The following is an 18,871-nucleotide window of genomic DNA, read 5'->3' as shown; positions in this document are numbered from 1 at the left end:
TTTGATCCTAGATCTGTAAATTAAAATAAAGGTTTATTTTATTATGAAATCCAGAATTTCAAAACTTTGGAATTTTTTAAAGTTTAGTTTTTGTTTTCTTTTTTTTCTAGATTCTCAATTTAAATTTTTTCAATTTTTTTTTTTAATATTTTAAACTTTTTTTTCCAAGAATCTCAAGCGCTCAACCCAGTCACAAAATATTCTAGCAGAGCTGGTTCTGCCGAATCCTGCTGCGACTGGGAACCGATCTGTCAACATTTTTTGAAAAAAATGTTTTTTTTATGTTTTTTGCTTTTTTTATCGAGCCCGTTACATGGAGTGAAACTTTCTCAGCTGTCATGGAAATCTTAACAGAAAGTTTATCCCCATGTTGCACTTTTTATTTCCCGATTATAAATTTAAAATTTAAATTTCATAACAAGTCTGACAGAACGCAAAGATAAAAAAGTGTCCTTCCCCAAACCGCAAATTTTCACCTACTGCGGTAAAATCCCTTTTCGACCTCCGGTCCAACTCCCGTCGTGTTGCGCAAACTGTCAAATTGTGTTGTTGTATTATGATTACAGACTAATTTTTTCAACTTTCCGTTACCCGCGACCTCGTGAAATCGATAAAATTGCAATTTTTCAATAGTTTTCTTCAACAATGGGCATCACAAAGGAGAGCCTATCGGACATCCGGGAGGAGTTTGAGAAGGCCCACAAGAAGATCGACGAGGACGCCCGTAACGACCCACCGACGGAACCGTTTCGCTCGCATTACGCGGCGAGGGATATTTTGCAGTCGGTGCAGCGGAAGTTGAAGGATTTGGCCGAAACGCTGGATGAGGGGTCGGATGCGCGGTTGACGGTGCGGTGCATTTTGGCGAACGTGCTGAAGGATATTGGGCGGATATCGATTTTTACGGAGGAGCTGGGGAACGGGGAGTTGGTGCTGGTTGAGGCGTTGGGGTTGGTGCGGGAGGAGCGGGAGCGGCCACAGGCGGTAAATGGGTATGTGGAGGTGCTGAACCAGTTGGGGATTTTGCAGTGCAACCTGGGAAACTTTGAGGAGTCGAAGGGGTTCCTGGATTTGGCGAATGAAGCTTATGAGGGGGCGAAGGGTGGTGGGGTGGAACCGTTGACGATTTCGGATTTGTTTGGCTCGAAGGATGAGGTGGAGAAGGGGAAGGGACAGCTGCTGCTGGAGAAGAACCACACGCTGACGTTGTACTATTTGGCCCAGGTTTATGGGTATTTGGAGGATTTGACGGGTTCGGCGCGATTTTGCCATTTGACGTTGAAACGGCAGTTGAATTACAACGACTTTGAGCACGTGGATTGGGCGTTGAATGCGGCCACGTTGTCCCAGTACTATTTCCCGCAGAACCATCTGAGCCAGGCGAGGCATTTGTTGGCGGCTGCTTCGTACATGCTTGATCGGTTCGAGGAGGAAGTTATTCCGAAGGAGACGAATTCGGCGCTTAAGGCGGAGAAGATTGAAACGCACCGGCACCGGTCGGCGGATATTGCGAGGTGTTGGGCCAAGTACGGGATTCACATTTTGGCTACTTCGAAGGAACGTCTGTGCAAGGATGACGACGAGGATGGTGGCGCCGGGAAGGTCGGATTGAGTCCGGTGAGGGAGATTGATCGCTTCATCGGGCTGGATGGGTTGTCCGCTTACGAGGACCAGGTCGCGGACGAGTTCTGCTTGACGCTGGAGGACGCAAAGCTGGTCATGTTGAATGGACTGAGCTGGCTGGGAAAGGCCAAGGATTATTACACGAAGGAAACGGAAGCGTCGCAGTACGCGAAGATCGTCCAGGATGTGGCCTCGTTGTACAAGCACTTGGCGTTCTTCGACGATGACGAGGACAACCAGTGCAAGCTGTACAAACGGTGCGTGGACCAGCTGGAGGATTTGGACAGTGTACTGAATGCGACGTATTATCAAACCATTTGCAGGTAAGTTTTCAATAATCATTGCAAAACATACTAAGCTAAAATCAATTTCAACTTTCAGAGAAGTCTGGTACGAGCTCGGTCTGACCTACGGCAAAATGCTGGACGTGAAGCTGTCTAAGCTGGAAACGGTCGAGCGACCGACGCCGCACGCCCTCAACAAAATCAACCACCTGTGCGAGAAGAGCATCGCCAAGTTCCAAAAGTTCATCGAATCCTACAAAATCCCACTCGACACGCTGGAAATTCCGGCCAGCCCCGCCATCGACCCCGCCGAGCTGCAGCCGATTCTGTTCGCTTACTTCCACATCGGCCGGCTTTACTACAAGGTCATCACGCCGGACAAACGCCTCCAGCTGAACAACGTGCAGAACAGCTTCCGGTACTATCACCACTTTGTGAAACAGTGCGAGGCGAACGAAGCCGTCGCGGCCCACTTGGGAGCGGAAATGGGCGTTTGCAAGGAGATGAGCCAGCTGCTTCCGCTCAAGATTAAAAAGCTGATTAGCGAGATTAACGATTAATTCTGTGACTTAAACTGATAGTCTTTATCTTTAGGAAGAGTTTGTGCATGAATAAAATATCGAAAGCTTGAATCGTGTTTTATCGACCTACTTTGATTGGAAAGAAAACTCCGTTTTTTAGATGAAGATTTATTGATCGAATAAAAAACGATAAATATATACTGATTCAATTTAGATCCAACTTACAAGCTACAAGTCTTACCCAATCTAGAATAGGATCGCGTCCCCCCTCGCAAGCTTAAACCGGCAGCGTGCTGGACACCGACGACCGGAACATCTGCCCGAAGAACTTCATCCCGGTCATTCCGCCCGGAATCGCGCCCAAAATCATCCAAAGCAGCGAAATAATCTGCGCCACCGCAAACAGCACCGTCAGCGCCGTACTCTGCTCGATCATCGCAAAGTAAAGCGTCCCAACGAGGCAAACGCTGTACGAGATGGACAGCGCCAGCCGCTCCCGGGAAAACATCTGCCGGAACATGGCCGCGAATCCGCTCAGGAAGGAAAAACTCATAATGAAAAAAATGCTCCCCATCGTGTAGAGCAGAGCAAACTTGCGCGCCTTCAGAATTAGCACCGGGATGTAGAACGAGGACACGACCATGCAAAACACCCCCAAGCCCATACAGGTCACAAATCCGACGATCCGTTGTATTCGACTCTGCAAAAGAAAAACCCAACATCAATCATCAACTAAATACAACCCCAAACCCAAACCTACCAACTTGGGGCAGCAACTGTCCTGCGTATCCTTGAGCCAGCTGTTCGCCTCCGGTTCCTGGCCCTTGCCAAACAGCTTGCCCACCAGGCCCGGGGTCGGAATCGACGGCATCCGGGGCATCTCGAGTTTGAAGTTTTTCTTCTGATCGCTCTGCAGCAGCAGATATTCGTCGAGATCCTTCTTTAGGTCGGCCATGGTTGCGGCCGGCGCGGAACGGTTTTCAACGGGGAAAATCCGATTATTTTAGAAGAAAGAAAATTGTGGTGTACGCGAAATACACCCACGTATCATGTTTTGGTTTTACGGGACCAGCAGATGAGTGTCCCCTTGTTTACATTTGCAACAGCTGTCAGGCGCAGGATGGACGGACATTAAAGGGGTTTTACTGCACGAGTCGAATCGGAATTACATCGTAATGTAAGGCCGTTGCAAATATTTTTTAAAGTTTATGTGACCCCCCCCTCCCCCTTCTTCAAAATCATCCTGAATAATCAGGGGGCAAAAAAAATATTTTTTATTTTGGAAACTTTAATCAACCGAAAACCAGTTTAAATTAGAGAACCTGGAGCTTATTAAAGAACGGACATTTCAAACCAAAAGTACCAATCGAAGCACGAGAACTGTCAAACGGTGGTACCAATCGAGCAAAAGACAAAGGATTTTGCTCGATTGATACCTCCGTTTGACAGTTCTCGTGCTTCGATTGGTACTTTTGGTTTGAAATGTCCGTTCTCTAATAAGCTCCAGGTTCTCTAGTTTAAATGCATTTTCCTGCGTTTATAATCATATTTAGCATGGTTGAATTCTTTTGAAGACATTTTAAATTTTCATGAAATACCAATGTACAGTCCCACGAAAAGTTTTTTTTCCCCGAAAAAAAAATCCGTCGATAGGGGAAATTCTCGTATGTTTGGCAGGTTAAGCACTCGCTCCTAAATCCATCCAATTTGCTGATTTTCACTATTTATACAACTAATTTTGCAAAACTTTTGATAGAAACTGGCTTGCTCACTTCTTATTGAGCTATTTATCACTCCATTTCAGTTGAAAACGCTTTTAATTAGCTTTAATTGAATGTCAAAGTTCTGACCTGCCAACATTAGAGGCACGCTGGAATTAGATGCTGTTCCCTTACTTCGATATTTTGAAAAACTAATGATTGGAAAGCAACTGGATGCGTGTAAAATGCATTTTAAAACACTTTTTTCATCCAAATGTTGAAACCTAGGCTTGTAATTTAAATTTTTATATTTTTTGTCCAATAATTAAAGCTAGAGGTCGACGAGAGCCGAGCGACAAATTTTTAAATAAATTTTGTAAAATCCTAATTGAAAAAAATCAGCCTCAAATTAGGCTGATGCAAATATTTTTCAAAGTCAATTTAAAAAAATATATCTACAAGGAGACAAAAACCTTAACTAAAATTTGTACCAGCCTTATAACAATTATAAAAAATATAATAGTTTCCAAAAATATAATGAGCTTAAATAAAATCTTTGAAGTTATTTCAATTATTCAATATCAAAAATCACAAAAATTCTACAAAGTTGAGAAATCCAGGAAGAGTAGCACATCTAAATTGCCTAATGTCTGGGATTTTCGAAACAGTACATGCTTGAAAAATGCTTATGCGCTCATTTCAAATGTTACTAAAAATATATAAATGTAATAAAAAATTAAAACCAACAATTTAAATAAAAATTATATTATTTTTTTTCATTGCAATTAATTTTATAAAATATATTCATATTTTAAATTACTGAAAAAAAATATAATTTTTTAAATTAAAATTTTAATCACAAAAAATCAAAAAAAAAATTGAATTCATAAAAAAATACTAACGTTATCAAAAATATAAAAACAAAATTTAAATAAAATCTAATGATTCAAAAAGGATAAAACCACAGAATTGATTAAAAAAATTAAAAAAAGAAAAATTTATAAACATAAACATACGTGAGGACGTGAGCAGAATACGGTCTTTGTTCACATACCAACATTGGCTCACAATATAAAATAAATAAAAGCCCTCAAATTCTAAACTTTTTAAAAACTAAAAAATGTTCTTAAAAATTGTAAATATTCTTAACATTTTAAAAGTAACCAAGAGGTCATACTTGTAGGGAACTCGAGCTTACACTGTGTCCAATAAAACAACAATGTCATTTAAAATTACATTTTAAAATATGCTCATAATTTTTATCTGCTCGCATTTCTTGTTTTAGTTTTGTTTTTTTTTTAACTAATAATTTAAAAAATATTTCAATTCTAGATTTTCATTGAAACATTTTTTTTTTAAGAATACCTTCCAAAATTCGACCCTTTTGTCCAAACCCGCGCAGGCAGGCACTCATTTTCGACCACACGGCACTCACTGTTGACATCCCCCGAGACTGACAGCAGCTGCCTTTTGCTTTTGCTATCGATCAAAAAGTAAATAAAGAAAATCAAAATCGCTGAAGCGAATCATCGCTCTTCTCTTTTTTCCTGCGTGAAATAAACTTTGATAAAAGTGCACTGTGCTCTTCGTGGTGTGTTCAGCTCGTGCCAGTGCTCGGGCCTTCGATCGTCACGGGTTTGATAACCAAGTGCGAAGGCCACCACCACTTTCGCTCTGGGCACGAATCCCCACCCAAAAGCACATCAACAAAGGCGGAACGTCCACCACGGACCACGATGGAATGCGATGACGCAGCAGTCGAGCGGCAAAAGCTGGTCTCCAACGACGAGGAGGACGACCAGACCATTACCAACTTGAGTTCCAGCGGGCCAGCTAAATCTATTCAAACACCGATTTCGCCTGTCCTAAGCAGCAAGGTAAGGGTTTGAGTAGTTTCTTTTGGGATGTTTCGGATTAATTTGAGAATTGGACATTTTTTTAGATTTTCTCCAGCGGGGAAACCAGCCGCAGTGGCCACACTGCCAGCCTGGGGAAGCCTAGTGAAGGGGCACCATCGGCCAAGCTGAACTACGTCAACGAGCGACGGAATCAGGAACAAAAAGCCAAACCGAAAAAGGTTCCCCAGCGAGGTATGTTACTGGGGTCCAGACCCGTCCGGACGTCTTTGTAGATGCTAGTTTTTACGTAAGCTTGATTTTGATTTGGTTGGTATTTCTCTTTTTTTCGTTTCTTTTATGTTCCTTGCGTTTGTACCGCGCTCGTGCACCGTTTATGTTCCGTTGCGTCCTTCCCCTCGTTTTTTGGTTTGTCCACCGTTAGACCTCACCCCGTCCAGTGCGGTCAGTTCTGGCGGTGGTGGTGGCGGCGGTGACGCCGGAAGTGGTAGCATCCCCTCGGCTAGTCACTCCCGGTATCGGGGAGCTTCCCTTCTGCGTGCTTCCGCCGAGCACTCGCTGGCCAATAGTAGCGTCGGGGGTGGCAGCCGGCAGCACTCGACCGCGGCCACGGCCAACAGTAGTTCGATTAGTTTGAACAAAAGTCACAGTTTTACGTCACGCCCGCTAAAGCACCACTCTTTCATCTCAGAGGTTCCGGACGTGCGGCACATGGAGCGGGCCCTGCTGGGCCTGCTGGATGACTTCCACTCCGGGAAGCTGAAGGCGTTTGGTAAGAATTGTTTCCACTTCTGGGAGGGTGGTTACTCAAGTGGGGAAATCGGTGAAAAGATGGGAATTGTCAAATTTTCTTTTTTGATAAAAAGACCAAGTTTTTTTCTATAACTGATTCATCATTTTAAGAAGCTATAACATTCCAAACTCGATGATCCGAAGGCTTGAAGAAGACATTTTTCTTCTTCTTTTCTTTTCTTTTTTTCCTGTATGCCTAGCAAAAATCGGGGAAGATGGGCTTTAACCCGGAAGTGTTTTATTTAAAAAAAAATAAAGATTCAAAAATTTAAAAAAAGTAAAAATTCAGCAAAAAATTTAAACGTATAAGGCCCTCTTAACTCTGACCAAAGTCGAGGGGGGGGGGGGAGTATAAAAATTGAAATTACGAGCCATGGTTTTAACATTTTAATGAAAAAAGTGTTTTAAAATGCGTTATAAACCTGTCCAGTTGTTTTGCAAACATTAGTTTCCAAAATATCTAGGTATTGACAAAAATTTAATTTTTTGCGAAAAATAAAATTTTTGCGGCGCTGTACATTGTAATTTCCTAAAAATGCATTTTAGATTGTTTTCAGTTGATTAGATTTTCTAATTCTGGAGTTTTTTGCAAAATTTTTTTTTTTTGCCCCATGATTCTTCAGACCAATTTTGATGGGGGGAAGCGACATAAACTATAAAAAATATTTGCAACGGCCTTATTTAAAATTAAATATTAAAAAATAAATTAAATTTTTTTAAATTCTAACAGTGACCATTTAACAATCTAGGGATTTGAAAATTTAAACAAAGTTTAATTATCCGAAGTCCTCGCCAAAATTGCATTTCAAATAATCTATCTTGAATCTTTTTTTTTTTTTTCAAGATTTGAGTCTCCAACTTAAAATCCGATTCGAAAAATACTCCTTAGTTATGTGATTTTTTGTAAAGTCAGAATTAAAAAATATATATTTAAAAGTTCCAAATTCGGGAATTCAAAACTGGAACAAAAATCTGAATTTAAAAGTTTCAAAATACAAACGTAAAAAAAAATCCAGTCCAGACTCGATTATCCGAAATTTCGATTATCATAAGGTTTGTATGGGACTTCGGATAGTCGAACCACGAACTAAAAAGAAAAAAAAAATCTTTTTTTTCTTGTTTGATATTGATGTTTAATAAAATTCGAGTTCTGCAACCCCATTTTTTTTAATAACTTAAGCGTAGTTTAGGGGCTTAACCTCGACAATCAAAAAAATAAGCTCGACATTCAAAATTAAGACAATGAAAACAAAATTTTTCGTCATACGATTATCCGAGGTGTAACTTTCCCGAGGCTTTCGGATAATCGAGTCTGGACTGTTTTCAGAAATTAAAAAAATTCAATATATACATAGAAAAATTATTTTAGTCAGGGGTATTGAAAAACACCCAAAAAGCAAAAACTGAAAATTTGGTTTATTGGAGCTTTAAAAAAAACTCCAGAAAATTTTCACCAGACAAAATTCGAATTACTAAATTTTTTTTTCAGCGTCTGGCTCTTGGGTTTTGGGTTTTTGATTTTTTTTAAGTTATAAAGTTTTCAAAACATCTAAGTTTCGAAGAAAATTTTATTTTTCGCGAAAAAATATTTTTAATGGAGCCCAAACATGTTAAATATGATATTTATGCAGAAAAATGTATTGCAAATTGTTTTCTTTTGACTAGATTTCGAATTCCATAAACAAAATTTGTTTTCCCCTAAAAACCATTTCTGAGTCTTTTTGATTTTAATGATAACCAATTGCGTCCTAAAATTAAGCTTAAAATTGTGATATAATTGTTCACAACGATAAACTTATTTTTCTAAGTACAATGACCCTTTGTACGACCGCAAAGGATTTAAAATAGTAGTTTATGCAACAAGTTGCAAAAAGAGGATTTTTCAGCACGAGTCGTACATTTATCCAACGAGGTTCACCGAGTTGGATAAATACGAAGAGTGCTGAAAAAATCAAGTTTTGCAACGAGTTCCATACAACATTTTTTGCAATTCCAAAAACACACACTGCGTGAAATTTTATGTCAAATTTTCATGTATTTTGTCAATAAATCGTATAAATCAAAAAAATGTTGAAAAGTGTTACTTTTCCAAACAAGTGCTGAAAAGTGTTACTTTTCCAAACAAGTGCTGAAAAGTTCAACTTTTCAGCACCCATTTGAGTGCTGAAAAGTAGAACTTTTCAGCATTTATTTTGAAGTGTTGCTATTCGATTCTGTTATTTTTGGTACATAAAAGTAGGCTATTTCGTCGTTCAAGAATGACAGGAAAAGTAAGTAGTTTCACGAAGGAATTGCAAAAAAGATTTTAAATCATTTTTAAAAAATAACTTCGCTGGTGGTAAATGTTGGCTGATTTTAGCTAATTTTAGCGTGACGTATACTTTATTTATGGATGAAGCCAAAGACCTTTTTTGTCCAGAACAGAAAAGGTCCTTGGCTTCATCCATAAAGTACGTCACGCTAAAATTAGCTAAAATCAGCCAAAATTTACCACCCTCCCCTCCTTTGTTACGCTTTTCCTATACTTGTAACATGCAATGTGACGCTTGTTGGTGCAAATTATAGTACCAAATTTATGAATTTATGAAAAAATATTGTGGAACAAAATTTTAAAAAATCATGTTTAGATTAAAAATTATTACGTTGTTGTTCGGACTGCTGGTTGCTGAGATAAAGCCTTTTAAAGCTTAAATTGCGTGAAAAATGATTTCTCAGTTTCATCTATTGATCCCTCATTTTTCAAATCGCGATATCCTGAAAACTATAGGTTTGATTTGCAATTCAACAAAAATAAATCTTTTGTGAGATGTCTGCTCTTTTCTATAACAATAATCTCGACATTTTAAAACCAAGATTAAACTTTGAAAGGACTAAAATAATTTATTCTGGACAATTTCAAATTTTGGGCAAAAGTATTTGTAAACAGATAAAATTTTCAGTTTTCAAACTTTTTTTCAAAATTTTAATTACGAAGCTATAATAAATTCCACATAAACCAGATGTATTGTTATGCTTCACTTCTCTCAGGGGATGAGGGAAATTCTCCAAGGTATTCGGGAATTGAAAAAAGGGGATTTGAGTAGCTACCCAAAAATAAAAAAGAAATTAATCATATTCTGACAACCCCCGTTTCTTCGTGGGCGACGACACCAACAGGTTCCGGCTGCACGATGGAGCAAATGACGAGCATCCGCGAGCAGCAGGAGTCGCTAGCGAAGCTGCACTTTGACCTCGGCAACGAGCCTTCCTTTTTCGCCAGCAACGCGGCCCACAATGAGACGCAATCGCAGACCAACATGCAAAAGCTGGTGGCCAAGCTGGAGCAGCTGTCGTTTTCCATCGAGAAGCTCCACTCGAGCAACGTTGAGCAATAAACAGTTATAGTCATATAGCGATTTAGAGAGGTGAGTTCTTTGGTGGCCGTTTGGGGAACCGATTTTAGGGTTAGAATGCTTTTTAGATTGTTGGTTCTTTAGACCAAATTGCAAAATTGATTCCAGAAAAGACCAACGAATGCTTAGAATTTAAGGTAAAGTTTTTCGATTAGTTGGTTGAGACCTTATTGCGGATTTGAAATTGTATTTCTTTTATTGTGAGTTATCGGTTCGTTTCCGTCTTTCTTTTGAAACCATTTGTTCGTTCGTACGAAAAAGGATTGTGATCAAATTCAAATAAACTTCTGTTTTTATACATACATGATCTATTCAGAATCTTTCATTGGACAAGAGAGAATATCACCACCATCACCAACACTTCTTACTTCTTCTTGGAGGCGAAGCCAGCGCTCCAGACGAATCGCAGCACGCCGAGAATGCCGATTCCGCACAGCGCCACCGTGGTCAGGAAGAGCGCCTTGTCGGCCGGTCCGCCCTTCAGAAACACCGGAATCTCGTTTTTGGCCTAACGTTTCAAAACAGTAAAAAAAAACTAAAATTACAGCATCAAAATTGAAATCAAGTCCCCACCTGGAAGGTCTGCATGCTCTTGCGCAGCGAGTCGGGGATCTTGTCCGAGATGTAGACCTTCGGTTCCGGATGGTGTCCTCCGCCCATGGTTCGTCGAGCTGCTGAAACAAAGCACATAGATTAACGCTTAACGGTTATGCAATCAGGTGCAAATCACGATCACGATCGTCAAATTCAAAATCAAGCCTAATTCCATCAATCCTTTTGTGTTGATGTTAAAAATTTTATGTAATTCTAATACAATTTTTTTTATCAAACTCACTTTTCTAAACTGAAAGAAAACTGATTTCGTAAGCACGAACGATCACTAGTTGAAAGTCGATCGAGAGTGGAAGCCTGGCTGTGCACTAAACGACGGCGGCGATGTCACACTGCACTCTTGCACTATTTTTAACGTGTCCGAAAAGTGCAGTTTGCGCGTGATTGGTAAAGTGTGATGATTCGCAAATAGATTTCCAATAGATGGCAACATAAAAAAAGAAGGGATTGTTTTAAACTTTCCGTTGATTCGCGTTGCGAGTAAAAGAGTGTTTAAATTTGGGTTATTTAAATGTAAAGTTATGGAAAGAAGATTTAGCGTGTAAAACAAAAACAATAATCTGACAGCTCATCGATGGCAGTAGCACAGACAAACAGACGTGACTCTCCATACAAATTATTTTTGAAATCCATCGTCCTTCACGAAACCACCAAATCACGGCGACGCCAGCGCTGCCTGGTGAGCTTATGCCGAAGCGCAGCCCAAACACACCAATACAAACCCATTACTGTCATGTGTCGTGTCAGTGTATGCGTGAGACAATCAAGCCTTAACGATTGTAAACATTAACAGCTGTTTCGAAATAATTTTGTTGTTGCTGATCATCAGTAACAAAATCAAAATAAATAAATCAAGACCGAGGGACGAAAATTACGGTTGGTCGGTTCCACGGTCGGTTCCGTTTCCAATGGCAGAACCTTATGAGGCAAATCATGCGGCAGCACCTGCAGCGATGCACGACAAACACAATGACAGAGACCACACCACTGGTCCACCCCGTTGCTCGCATGTTCCGTCTAAGGTTCCTCCTCCACCGAAAACATGAACCATTACACCTGACATCAACATCAACAAGATATCCCGGTCACGAAAACACCAGTAGTGGCCGCCGGAATAGGAAAATCCAATTCAAAACTAACGGAATTGATCCCCACGATGGGCATTTGGAAACATCTGCGGGGAACGTGTCCACGGCGCAATTAAGTTGCCAGCCAACAAAACCAAAAGGACCGAAAAGTCGCGAAGAGTGGCGCTCACGATCGACGCAACATCGTCAAAATGCCAAAAAGACGACCAGCAGCAGGATAAGCAGGTTGCTCCGAAAGAGATGACTTCACCACAGGATCCGGCTTTCTCCGCAGTAGCGGGCGCCTCAGCAGCAGCCTCGACTTCGGCAGGCAGTGGAGCAGGCCTATCGCTAGTCAGCCGCTCATCTGACTCTGGCCGAAACTTCCCCAAATTTGACCCGCAAAGTCTGGGTAGTGGATTACCGTTGGAATTTCTGAATTTCATAATAGTTTCTTTTTTTTCATTTGCTGCCTCACACGTGCTCACGCTCAACTTAATAACAAAAACACACGCATCACGCACACTGAGAAAAGACGGGCGAGCTGTCACGACAGCAGCGCCATCAGCGCCGGGTGAGTGGATGCCGAAACAAAATTGAATTTGAAATAACCGTTTTTGGAGGACGATGGTTCGGCACTCGAGTGTCCCGTCTGTTTGTCTGTGGCAGTAGGCCGAGTAGGCCAAGTGCGCGTTGACACAAATTTGCCTTTCAAAACTTCAAACTAGACTCACTAAAAGTTCTTTCTTCGTTGTTTGTGTTTCTCAATGTGGGGAAAATGGTTTTTTTGTCAACGGTGATTAGCGCAACGGTCCACTCTCAAAGTTTGAGTGGACAAAGAAGGAAATTTGTGGGGACGCATTGTAAACAAAGGTTGAAGAGAAAGCAAGGGACGGTGAGCGGAAACTTTGGTGTATGCAATTTTTCAACGCCCTCAGCGGCAACTCAGTGCAAACATGCTGCCGGATCTTTTTCTATCTTCCGGGAAAAAATCGACAGCATTTATTTCCGGGTTTGACGTTTTTTGATGGTGCTGGGTGCTGAGGTCACTGCTTGCATAGGTCGAAGGACGCATTCTTCCGAAAAGTGGTCAATCCGGAAAACGTCCATTCCTCACAGAGGTGGATTCCGGGAAAAATCAAGGTTAGTAAAGAGGGAAATTTTTGAGTACGCATTGTAAATAAAAGTGAACGCAAGTAAAGCTGCATGCAACATGAAGCTGCAAAAGGAGTTTCTTTTTGTTCCACCGACATTGCACCACAAACGGCTATTTTTTACATAAAATATATTTCTGTTAAATTAAATATTGTTCATATATATTAAGATATTTTTGTTGTTTATATACTTAATGTCCACTTTTTAACATATATATTTTTTAATTTATTTTCCACGTTTTTTTTCAATTGTTCATATGGATGTGTGTGTGTATGTGCGGTTGCACTTGCAATAATATTTTTGTTTTGTTTTACATGATTCCATCAGTTGTATGTTTTATTTTTCTTCTCCATATTATACCAATGTTTCTCATTCAATTTCCCCACAACTGCACTTTGTTTGCGTTTCGCGTATCAACTTTCTTCTCCCACTCCCATTCGTGCGTCCAACCCAACTTTACTTCTATCCTACTTTGTTGCTTTGTTCTCTATAGGTTTCGTTTCGTTTCTTTCTTCTTTTTTGTTTTGTAGTTGCAGGTTGTCGAGAAGAAAAGTGTTTTGTGTAAAATAGGATTTTATAAAAATAACATGTCTAGTAAACAAATTATAATAATTGTAATCAAAAAATGAGATAAAAAAGGTTTTTTTCTTGCAAAAAATATGTATCATATTCTCACGTTTCATCAATTTTAACGAATAGATTTAGTTTTAGTAAAATTTATACAATTACTTTACCCCCATTAGCATCAATAATATGTATATATATATAATTTGCTTTATCAATATTTTTGTTTACGTTTTATCATCAATCAATTGTTATTCATCATCTTCTTCGTCTTCTCCCGTTTTCCTCATCATCATTATCTTTCAATAGAGTAGGTTGTTTGTTTTGTGGGTGTGTATTGTTTATCAGTTTATGCATAGAATTAATACAAGAAACCTAGGTTTACCTTTATTTATTTATTAGTTTTGTCCTAGTCACGCGCGTTCATCCTTGCTCTCTCCCATTTTGATTTCCTTCTCATTTCGTTTCCGTTTCTCATTGTTTTTTGTTGTTTTGTTTTGTTCCACTAGAATACATACGTGTTTGTTTGTGGTTTGTGTTGGTGAAGCGAAACAATTCACAGAGTTTCTTCCGTCTTCTCTTTTGCATATATATTTACACGACGACGACGATGACGACAATCACGTTGATTTTTTTTTCTGTGTTTCAACAAAATTCAAGCAGCTTGAACAGTAATGAAATATACAATTGTTTTTTTTTTTGCGTTTTTCCCTTCTCTGTATATTTGTAGTTTTACATGTAGTACAGTTTTGTTTCGATTTGCAGCGTATTTTGTGGTTTACTTTGTGTTTTACTTGTATGTTGTTTTGTATGCTGTATCGTCCTTCACGTTCTGGCGTATGTTGTGTCTGTTTTTGTGAGTCTGAGTGTGTACGGTTAAGATACTTTTTTTATATGCACATTTTGTTTTCCCTTTACTTTAGATATTCCTAAAATCAGTAGTTAAAGCCTTTTTGTCCGTTTGCTCCAGCACAATCGTTTAATTTCTCTCTCTCTCAATCATAAAACAAAATTTTCAACAACCAAAAATGCTCTGTTTCTTTAAATATAGTACAATTTTCCCTAAAAGTTTTTTTCTCCCTGCTTCCTGCATTGTTCTGCTCTCCCTCTCTCTTTTCGTATAACTCTTGTTCGTTTGCTTTTCTGCACTCTTTCTCTCTCTTTCTTGCCTGTGTGTGTTGAACGTTTTGAACGCGGAAAAAGGTAAACTGAAGGGTGCTTACAAATCATCTTTTTGTCTGTCTGTGTGATAAATAAGGTTGTAAATATGCTTTCTCTTGTTTTTTTATCTTCTTCTTGTTATATTGCAAAAGTTTACCAATAAAATAATACACAAAAAAAGTCGGGGGAAATTTTACTCGCCTATTGCAAATACGGTTTCGAGGGTAATAGAATAAAACTAAATAACAAATAAAAAATAGAGATAAAAAAATGCTCTTTCCTTTTTTTGCTACTCTCTCACGCTCGCTGTTTTTTCTAGTGTAAAGTTTTATTGGTTAATTTTCTAACTACGGGGTTTCTGTGTGTGCTTTTTTTTGTTTGCATATTTGCAACTATGGTGAAAAAAATAATAAAATAAATTGTAATTTAAATAGAATTTAACTAAATAATTGGGAGAAATGCCTAGCAAAAAAAAAAGAACAAAAAAAAACAAAGAAAGGTATTAAAAAATTGCACATTTTTCACCACAATTTTCATGCTAATAAATGTTTCGGTTGTGGGGGTAGGCCATGGAAAGGTCTCCGACTAAGTAGGTCAACAATATTTTTTGAATGCTTCATGGCCGACTGCGTTAAATCATAACTGCAAGCTGGTGTGATAAATTAAATGTGGATTTTTCAGATGCAGATCTGCGTGTCCTGTTTCTAGTGTGTGGATTTGTGTCATAATTGTTTTTTTCCTGTTTTTTTTTTTGTTTGTTTTTCATAATATCCTAATATTAAAATTCATCTTGGTAGCGTTTTTTTTACACATTAATGGTGTTTTAATTATTTTGATTCCTTGTTTTTTTTTCTAAGTATATTGCCTGTAATAATTTAAATAATAAAAAGGATTACAAAGTAAAAAAAGAGCTTCTATGGAATGCATCATGTTTGCCCCTCGACGAGGGGCTTTTTATAAGAGAGAAATGGTTTTATTATGGTGTGTATGAGTGTGGCGTGTTGTTTACTTTTCTGCAGCGTTTTAACCTTTTCAGCTCAATTCTGTTGTTGTTTGTGTTTTCTGTGAGTGTGTGTGTGTGTAAGTTTCTTTCTTCTACGATTAATAATACTATAGTTTTCCTTGTTTTATTGGCTATTACTTGTTTTTCTTTTGTCTGATTTTTTTCAGTAGCAGATTTGACCTTATCGCTTGCAACACAACAAAGCGCGCGCGCCGAAAACAATGCTTTTTTTAAAGAAGGGGTGGACGACAACAAATTACTTCAAATCTTTTCTTAAACACTTTCTTAAACATTGTGTAAGCGTATGATAAGGACACTGTTTTGCGCGGGCATTTTTTTAAAAACGTTTCCACTTGTTCACCATAATCAGAATAAACGTTTGAATTTGTTTGTGTGTGTATGAGTGAGTCAGTGAGTGTGTGTGTGTGATCTTTGTAAGATAAACAATATAGCAAATTTAACATAGAATATTTTTTGTTACCCAGCTCTATCTCTCTGATCTTTTCAGCTAATTTCGCTTTTTCTCGTTGATGCTAACAGCAAGTTGGTTAATTGTTGGCTCTTTAATTGGGGTTTTATTTGTGTATTTTATTGACGGTAGCAATAGCAATTGTCACAGCAATATTCTCGATTAAAATGTTCTCTTTTTCGAAAAAAGATGTCTGAAAGGGTGGCCATTTTGAAAGATATATGAAAAATTTTCTCGTTCGTAGTATTTTTTTTACGTATTTAACCATGACATAATATTGGAAGAATTTTAATTCAATTATAATGTATGTTTGATGCTGTCAATATTTTTAACAGGCATTACAATCATTACTCATCACAATACAAAAAAACTTTTTAACAGATAAAAAATGTATACAATCATAAAAAAATCAACATCAAAAACCTTTCTGGTTTTTGAAAACATTCAAAACTGTAAATATTCAAAAATATAAAAAACACAAACTTGAAAAACTATAATTTAAAAAACTTTTTATAAGTTCTAAAAATTAAAAAAAAAATAAAACAAAGACTTCAAAAATTTGCAAAAAAAAATAAGGTTATTTCCAATTTTGTAAAATTACAATTAATAAAAATTTAATGAATAAAAAAACAGTTTAATATTAAAAATATTAAAAAATAAAGGAAATAGGAAAAAATAATTAATAAATATATGTCTTATTTAAAAAAAATAGTTACAAAATTGTGCTATTTTGAAATCTTGTTAATTATTACTTAATAACTTTTCAATTTCAAAATAGTTGAATTGTCAGTTCTTGATTTTTCGAGTTTTTAATTTTTGAATTTATATTATTTTTTTAAATTAAAAAATTTCAGAATTCAAAATTGCGTAAATTGTTCATTCAAAAATTCCAAAAACCCAAAATTAAAATATTAGAAAATACAAACATTTTTTTATGTCGAATTAAAATTTTTAAAATTAATAATTTATTAAATTTTAAAAATTTGTAGTGTTGAGAATTTTTGAACTTTTGAATTTTTAGAAACAAACTGCGTAGAAAATTAGTAGCATACAGGTTGTTTTGACAATTTACTATAAAATTCCTATTTATTAAGAAAGTATTTGGTAAAAATAGACACTTCATAACATATTTAGGATTAATTTCTTTTACAAATTTGACTGGATGGCCCTGATTTGAAATATGATAAATTATTTAAAAAAACTAAAAATGAAACCAGTTGTGTATCTAAACAAAATTTACAAAAAAAGGCAATGGGAAAAAATGTATTTTCAAAAAAACAATTTTACCAACTCATTTAGAATAATTGAAAAAATGTAAAAATACGTCTAAAAATATATGAATTATCGAATTCTAGTGGCCGGAACGGAATCGACGTAACACCTTAAAATGTGGCCCTCTTAAACCTTGCGGTTTCGTCAACGAATCCACAGGCGTGTATCGTTCTTTTTGCGACAAGACTCCGCCTCCCGGGTCTCCTAAGTGTGAAGGTATGGGCACGGGGAGAGGGCACCGAATACCTATATTTACACTTAGAATTTTTTTGCGTCCGCCCCGGGATTCGAACCGGCGACCTCTGGATTGTGAGTCCAGTGCGCGGTCCGATTGATCCACACAGGCAGACGGCCACCCTGAAAATTATTTTAAATAGAATTATACCAACGGCTTTCACGACAAATAACTTTGGTTAATTTGAGCATAGTTTGCTAGTAACAAGCGTATAAAATACTCGGCAAATAAATATGCAACGACTTTTGTCTCAACCCAACCAAGCCATTAATTTACCCTCTCTTACTTACCCGAAATCTCTTCGAAAGAGCTGCTGCGTCGCTGATGAGATAAGCTAAACGAGAACGATAAGAGCGGCGATGCTGCATTTTGATTATACGAATATATTTTTGTTATTTTTTTTTCTCGGTATGTGTTATGCTCTCTCCCTCCCTCTTTCTTTGTTTTCCCATTCACTATTTCTTTTGTTCATACAACCAAAACGACAAAATACAACACAACAACGACGACGACGACGACGACGACTCAACGCTTGCTCACTTGAGAAACGCGGCCACAATCACCGACAGCACGATAAACAGCAGAACGCACACGACCGCCTTGCTCGAGTCCGCCTCCAACAGCTCCGACACGGTCTGGACCAGATTTCCACCCCTGGGCAGCGCCAGCAGACTTTGTGCCGATGCGGAACTGTGGTGTTGGTGTTGGTTCTGATGCTGATGCTGTTGGTGGCCAGCACCAACGGCCGGATTGCGCAGAATCAGCTCGTGTCGGCTGTTGACCACGTTGCCGGCGTACAGCGTCCGTGTCTGGTGGGTGCCCGCCGTTCCGCTGCCACCATCAACATCATCGTGACCGGACCCGTTGAAGCGCGAGTGGCTACCATGCATTGCGGACGAGATCCGGTGCGGTGTCAGCTGGTGGTGCAACGAGGGCGAAAATACGCCGTAGATTTCCTCCCCGTTGGACCGGATGCGGATCGGGCACACCTTGAACAGGTAACCGACGCCGTAGCTCAGGTTGTGGATGGTGTAACGCGTCTCCGGACCGCGGTAAACCTGTAGGACGGAAAGAGGTAAGATTATTGCATGAGATCAAAATATTACAATATTTTATTCAGAGCACAGATCTAAATATATAGATCGACGATCCAAAAATTTCGATC

The 18,871-nt window shown here is 38.4% G+C and overlaps 4 protein-coding genes and 1 long non-coding RNA gene across 9 annotated transcripts in view; 3 read left to right on the top strand and 2 right to left on the bottom strand.

The window, feature by feature from the left end:
- The first annotated feature begins 546 nt into the window (after positions 1-546).
- On the top strand, positions 547-2,539 carry LOC120419050 (KIF-binding protein). Its single transcript, XM_039581616.2, has 2 exons — positions 547-1,946; positions 2,005-2,539. The coding sequence occupies exons 1-2, from the start codon at positions 646-648 to the stop codon at positions 2,465-2,467; spliced, it is 1,764 nt and encodes a 587-aa protein (XP_039437550.1). The 5' UTR covers positions 547-645; the 3' UTR covers positions 2,468-2,539.
- Positions 2,540-2,573: 34 nt separating this feature from the next.
- Positions 2,574-3,522, bottom strand: LOC120419051 (vesicle transport protein SFT2C). Its single transcript, XM_039581617.2, has 2 exons — positions 3,189-3,522; positions 2,574-3,128 (listed from the first exon to the last, which is right to left on the bottom strand). The coding sequence occupies exons 1-2, from the start codon at positions 3,381-3,383 to the stop codon at positions 2,706-2,708; spliced, it is 618 nt and encodes a 205-aa protein (XP_039437551.1). The 5' UTR covers positions 3,384-3,522; the 3' UTR covers positions 2,574-2,705.
- Positions 3,523-5,568: 2,046 nt separating this feature from the next.
- Positions 5,569-10,479, top strand: LOC120419071 (coiled-coil domain-containing protein 28B). 2 transcript variants are annotated; one of them, XM_039581656.2, is made up of 4 exons: positions 5,569-6,005; positions 6,071-6,218; positions 6,676-6,756; positions 9,933-10,479. In XM_039581656.2, exons 1-4 carry the CDS (start codon positions 5,865-5,867, stop codon positions 10,148-10,150), a joined length of 588 nt encoding a protein of 195 aa, XP_039437590.1. In that variant the 5' UTR covers positions 5,569-5,864; the 3' UTR covers positions 10,151-10,479. The 2 variants fall into 2 exon arrangements, with proteins under 2 accessions (XP_039437590.1, XP_039437589.1); XM_039581655.2 differs by having other exon boundaries at positions 6,409-6,756.
- The window catches only part of LOC120419069 (fibronectin type-III domain-containing protein 3a), an 81,965-nt gene continuing 73,547 nt past the window's right edge, over positions 10,454-18,871 (bottom strand). For 3 of the 4 annotated variants that reach the window (XM_052708471.1, XM_039581652.2, XM_039581653.2), the window contains 3 exons: positions 18,247-18,764; positions 10,742-10,839; positions 10,454-10,676 (listed from right to left, as the gene is read on the bottom strand). In XM_052708471.1, the coding sequence (XP_052564431.1) occupies positions 10,477-10,676; positions 10,742-10,839; positions 18,247-18,764 (816 nt within the window). In that variant the 3' untranslated portion in view covers positions 10,454-10,476. Of the gene's footprint in view, positions 10,677-10,741; positions 10,840-18,242; positions 18,765-18,871 lie in introns of those variants that run through there. The other variant, XM_052708472.1, reaches the window with a different exon arrangement.
- On the top strand, positions 12,243-18,221 carry LOC128093040 (uncharacterized). The gene is made up of 2 exons (XR_008212188.1): positions 12,243-17,553; positions 17,820-18,221. It is a non-coding gene; the product is annotated as an uncharacterized LOC128093040 (long non-coding RNA).

This window comes from Culex pipiens, chromosome 2 (assembly GCF_016801865.2).
Source record: "Culex pipiens pallens isolate TS chromosome 2, TS_CPP_V2, whole genome shotgun sequence".
NCBI classification, from domain to species: domain Eukaryota; kingdom Metazoa; phylum Arthropoda; class Insecta; order Diptera; family Culicidae; genus Culex; species Culex pipiens.
The sequence above is the reverse complement of the archived record's forward strand: the minus strand, read 5'-3'. Positions and strand labels throughout refer to the sequence as shown.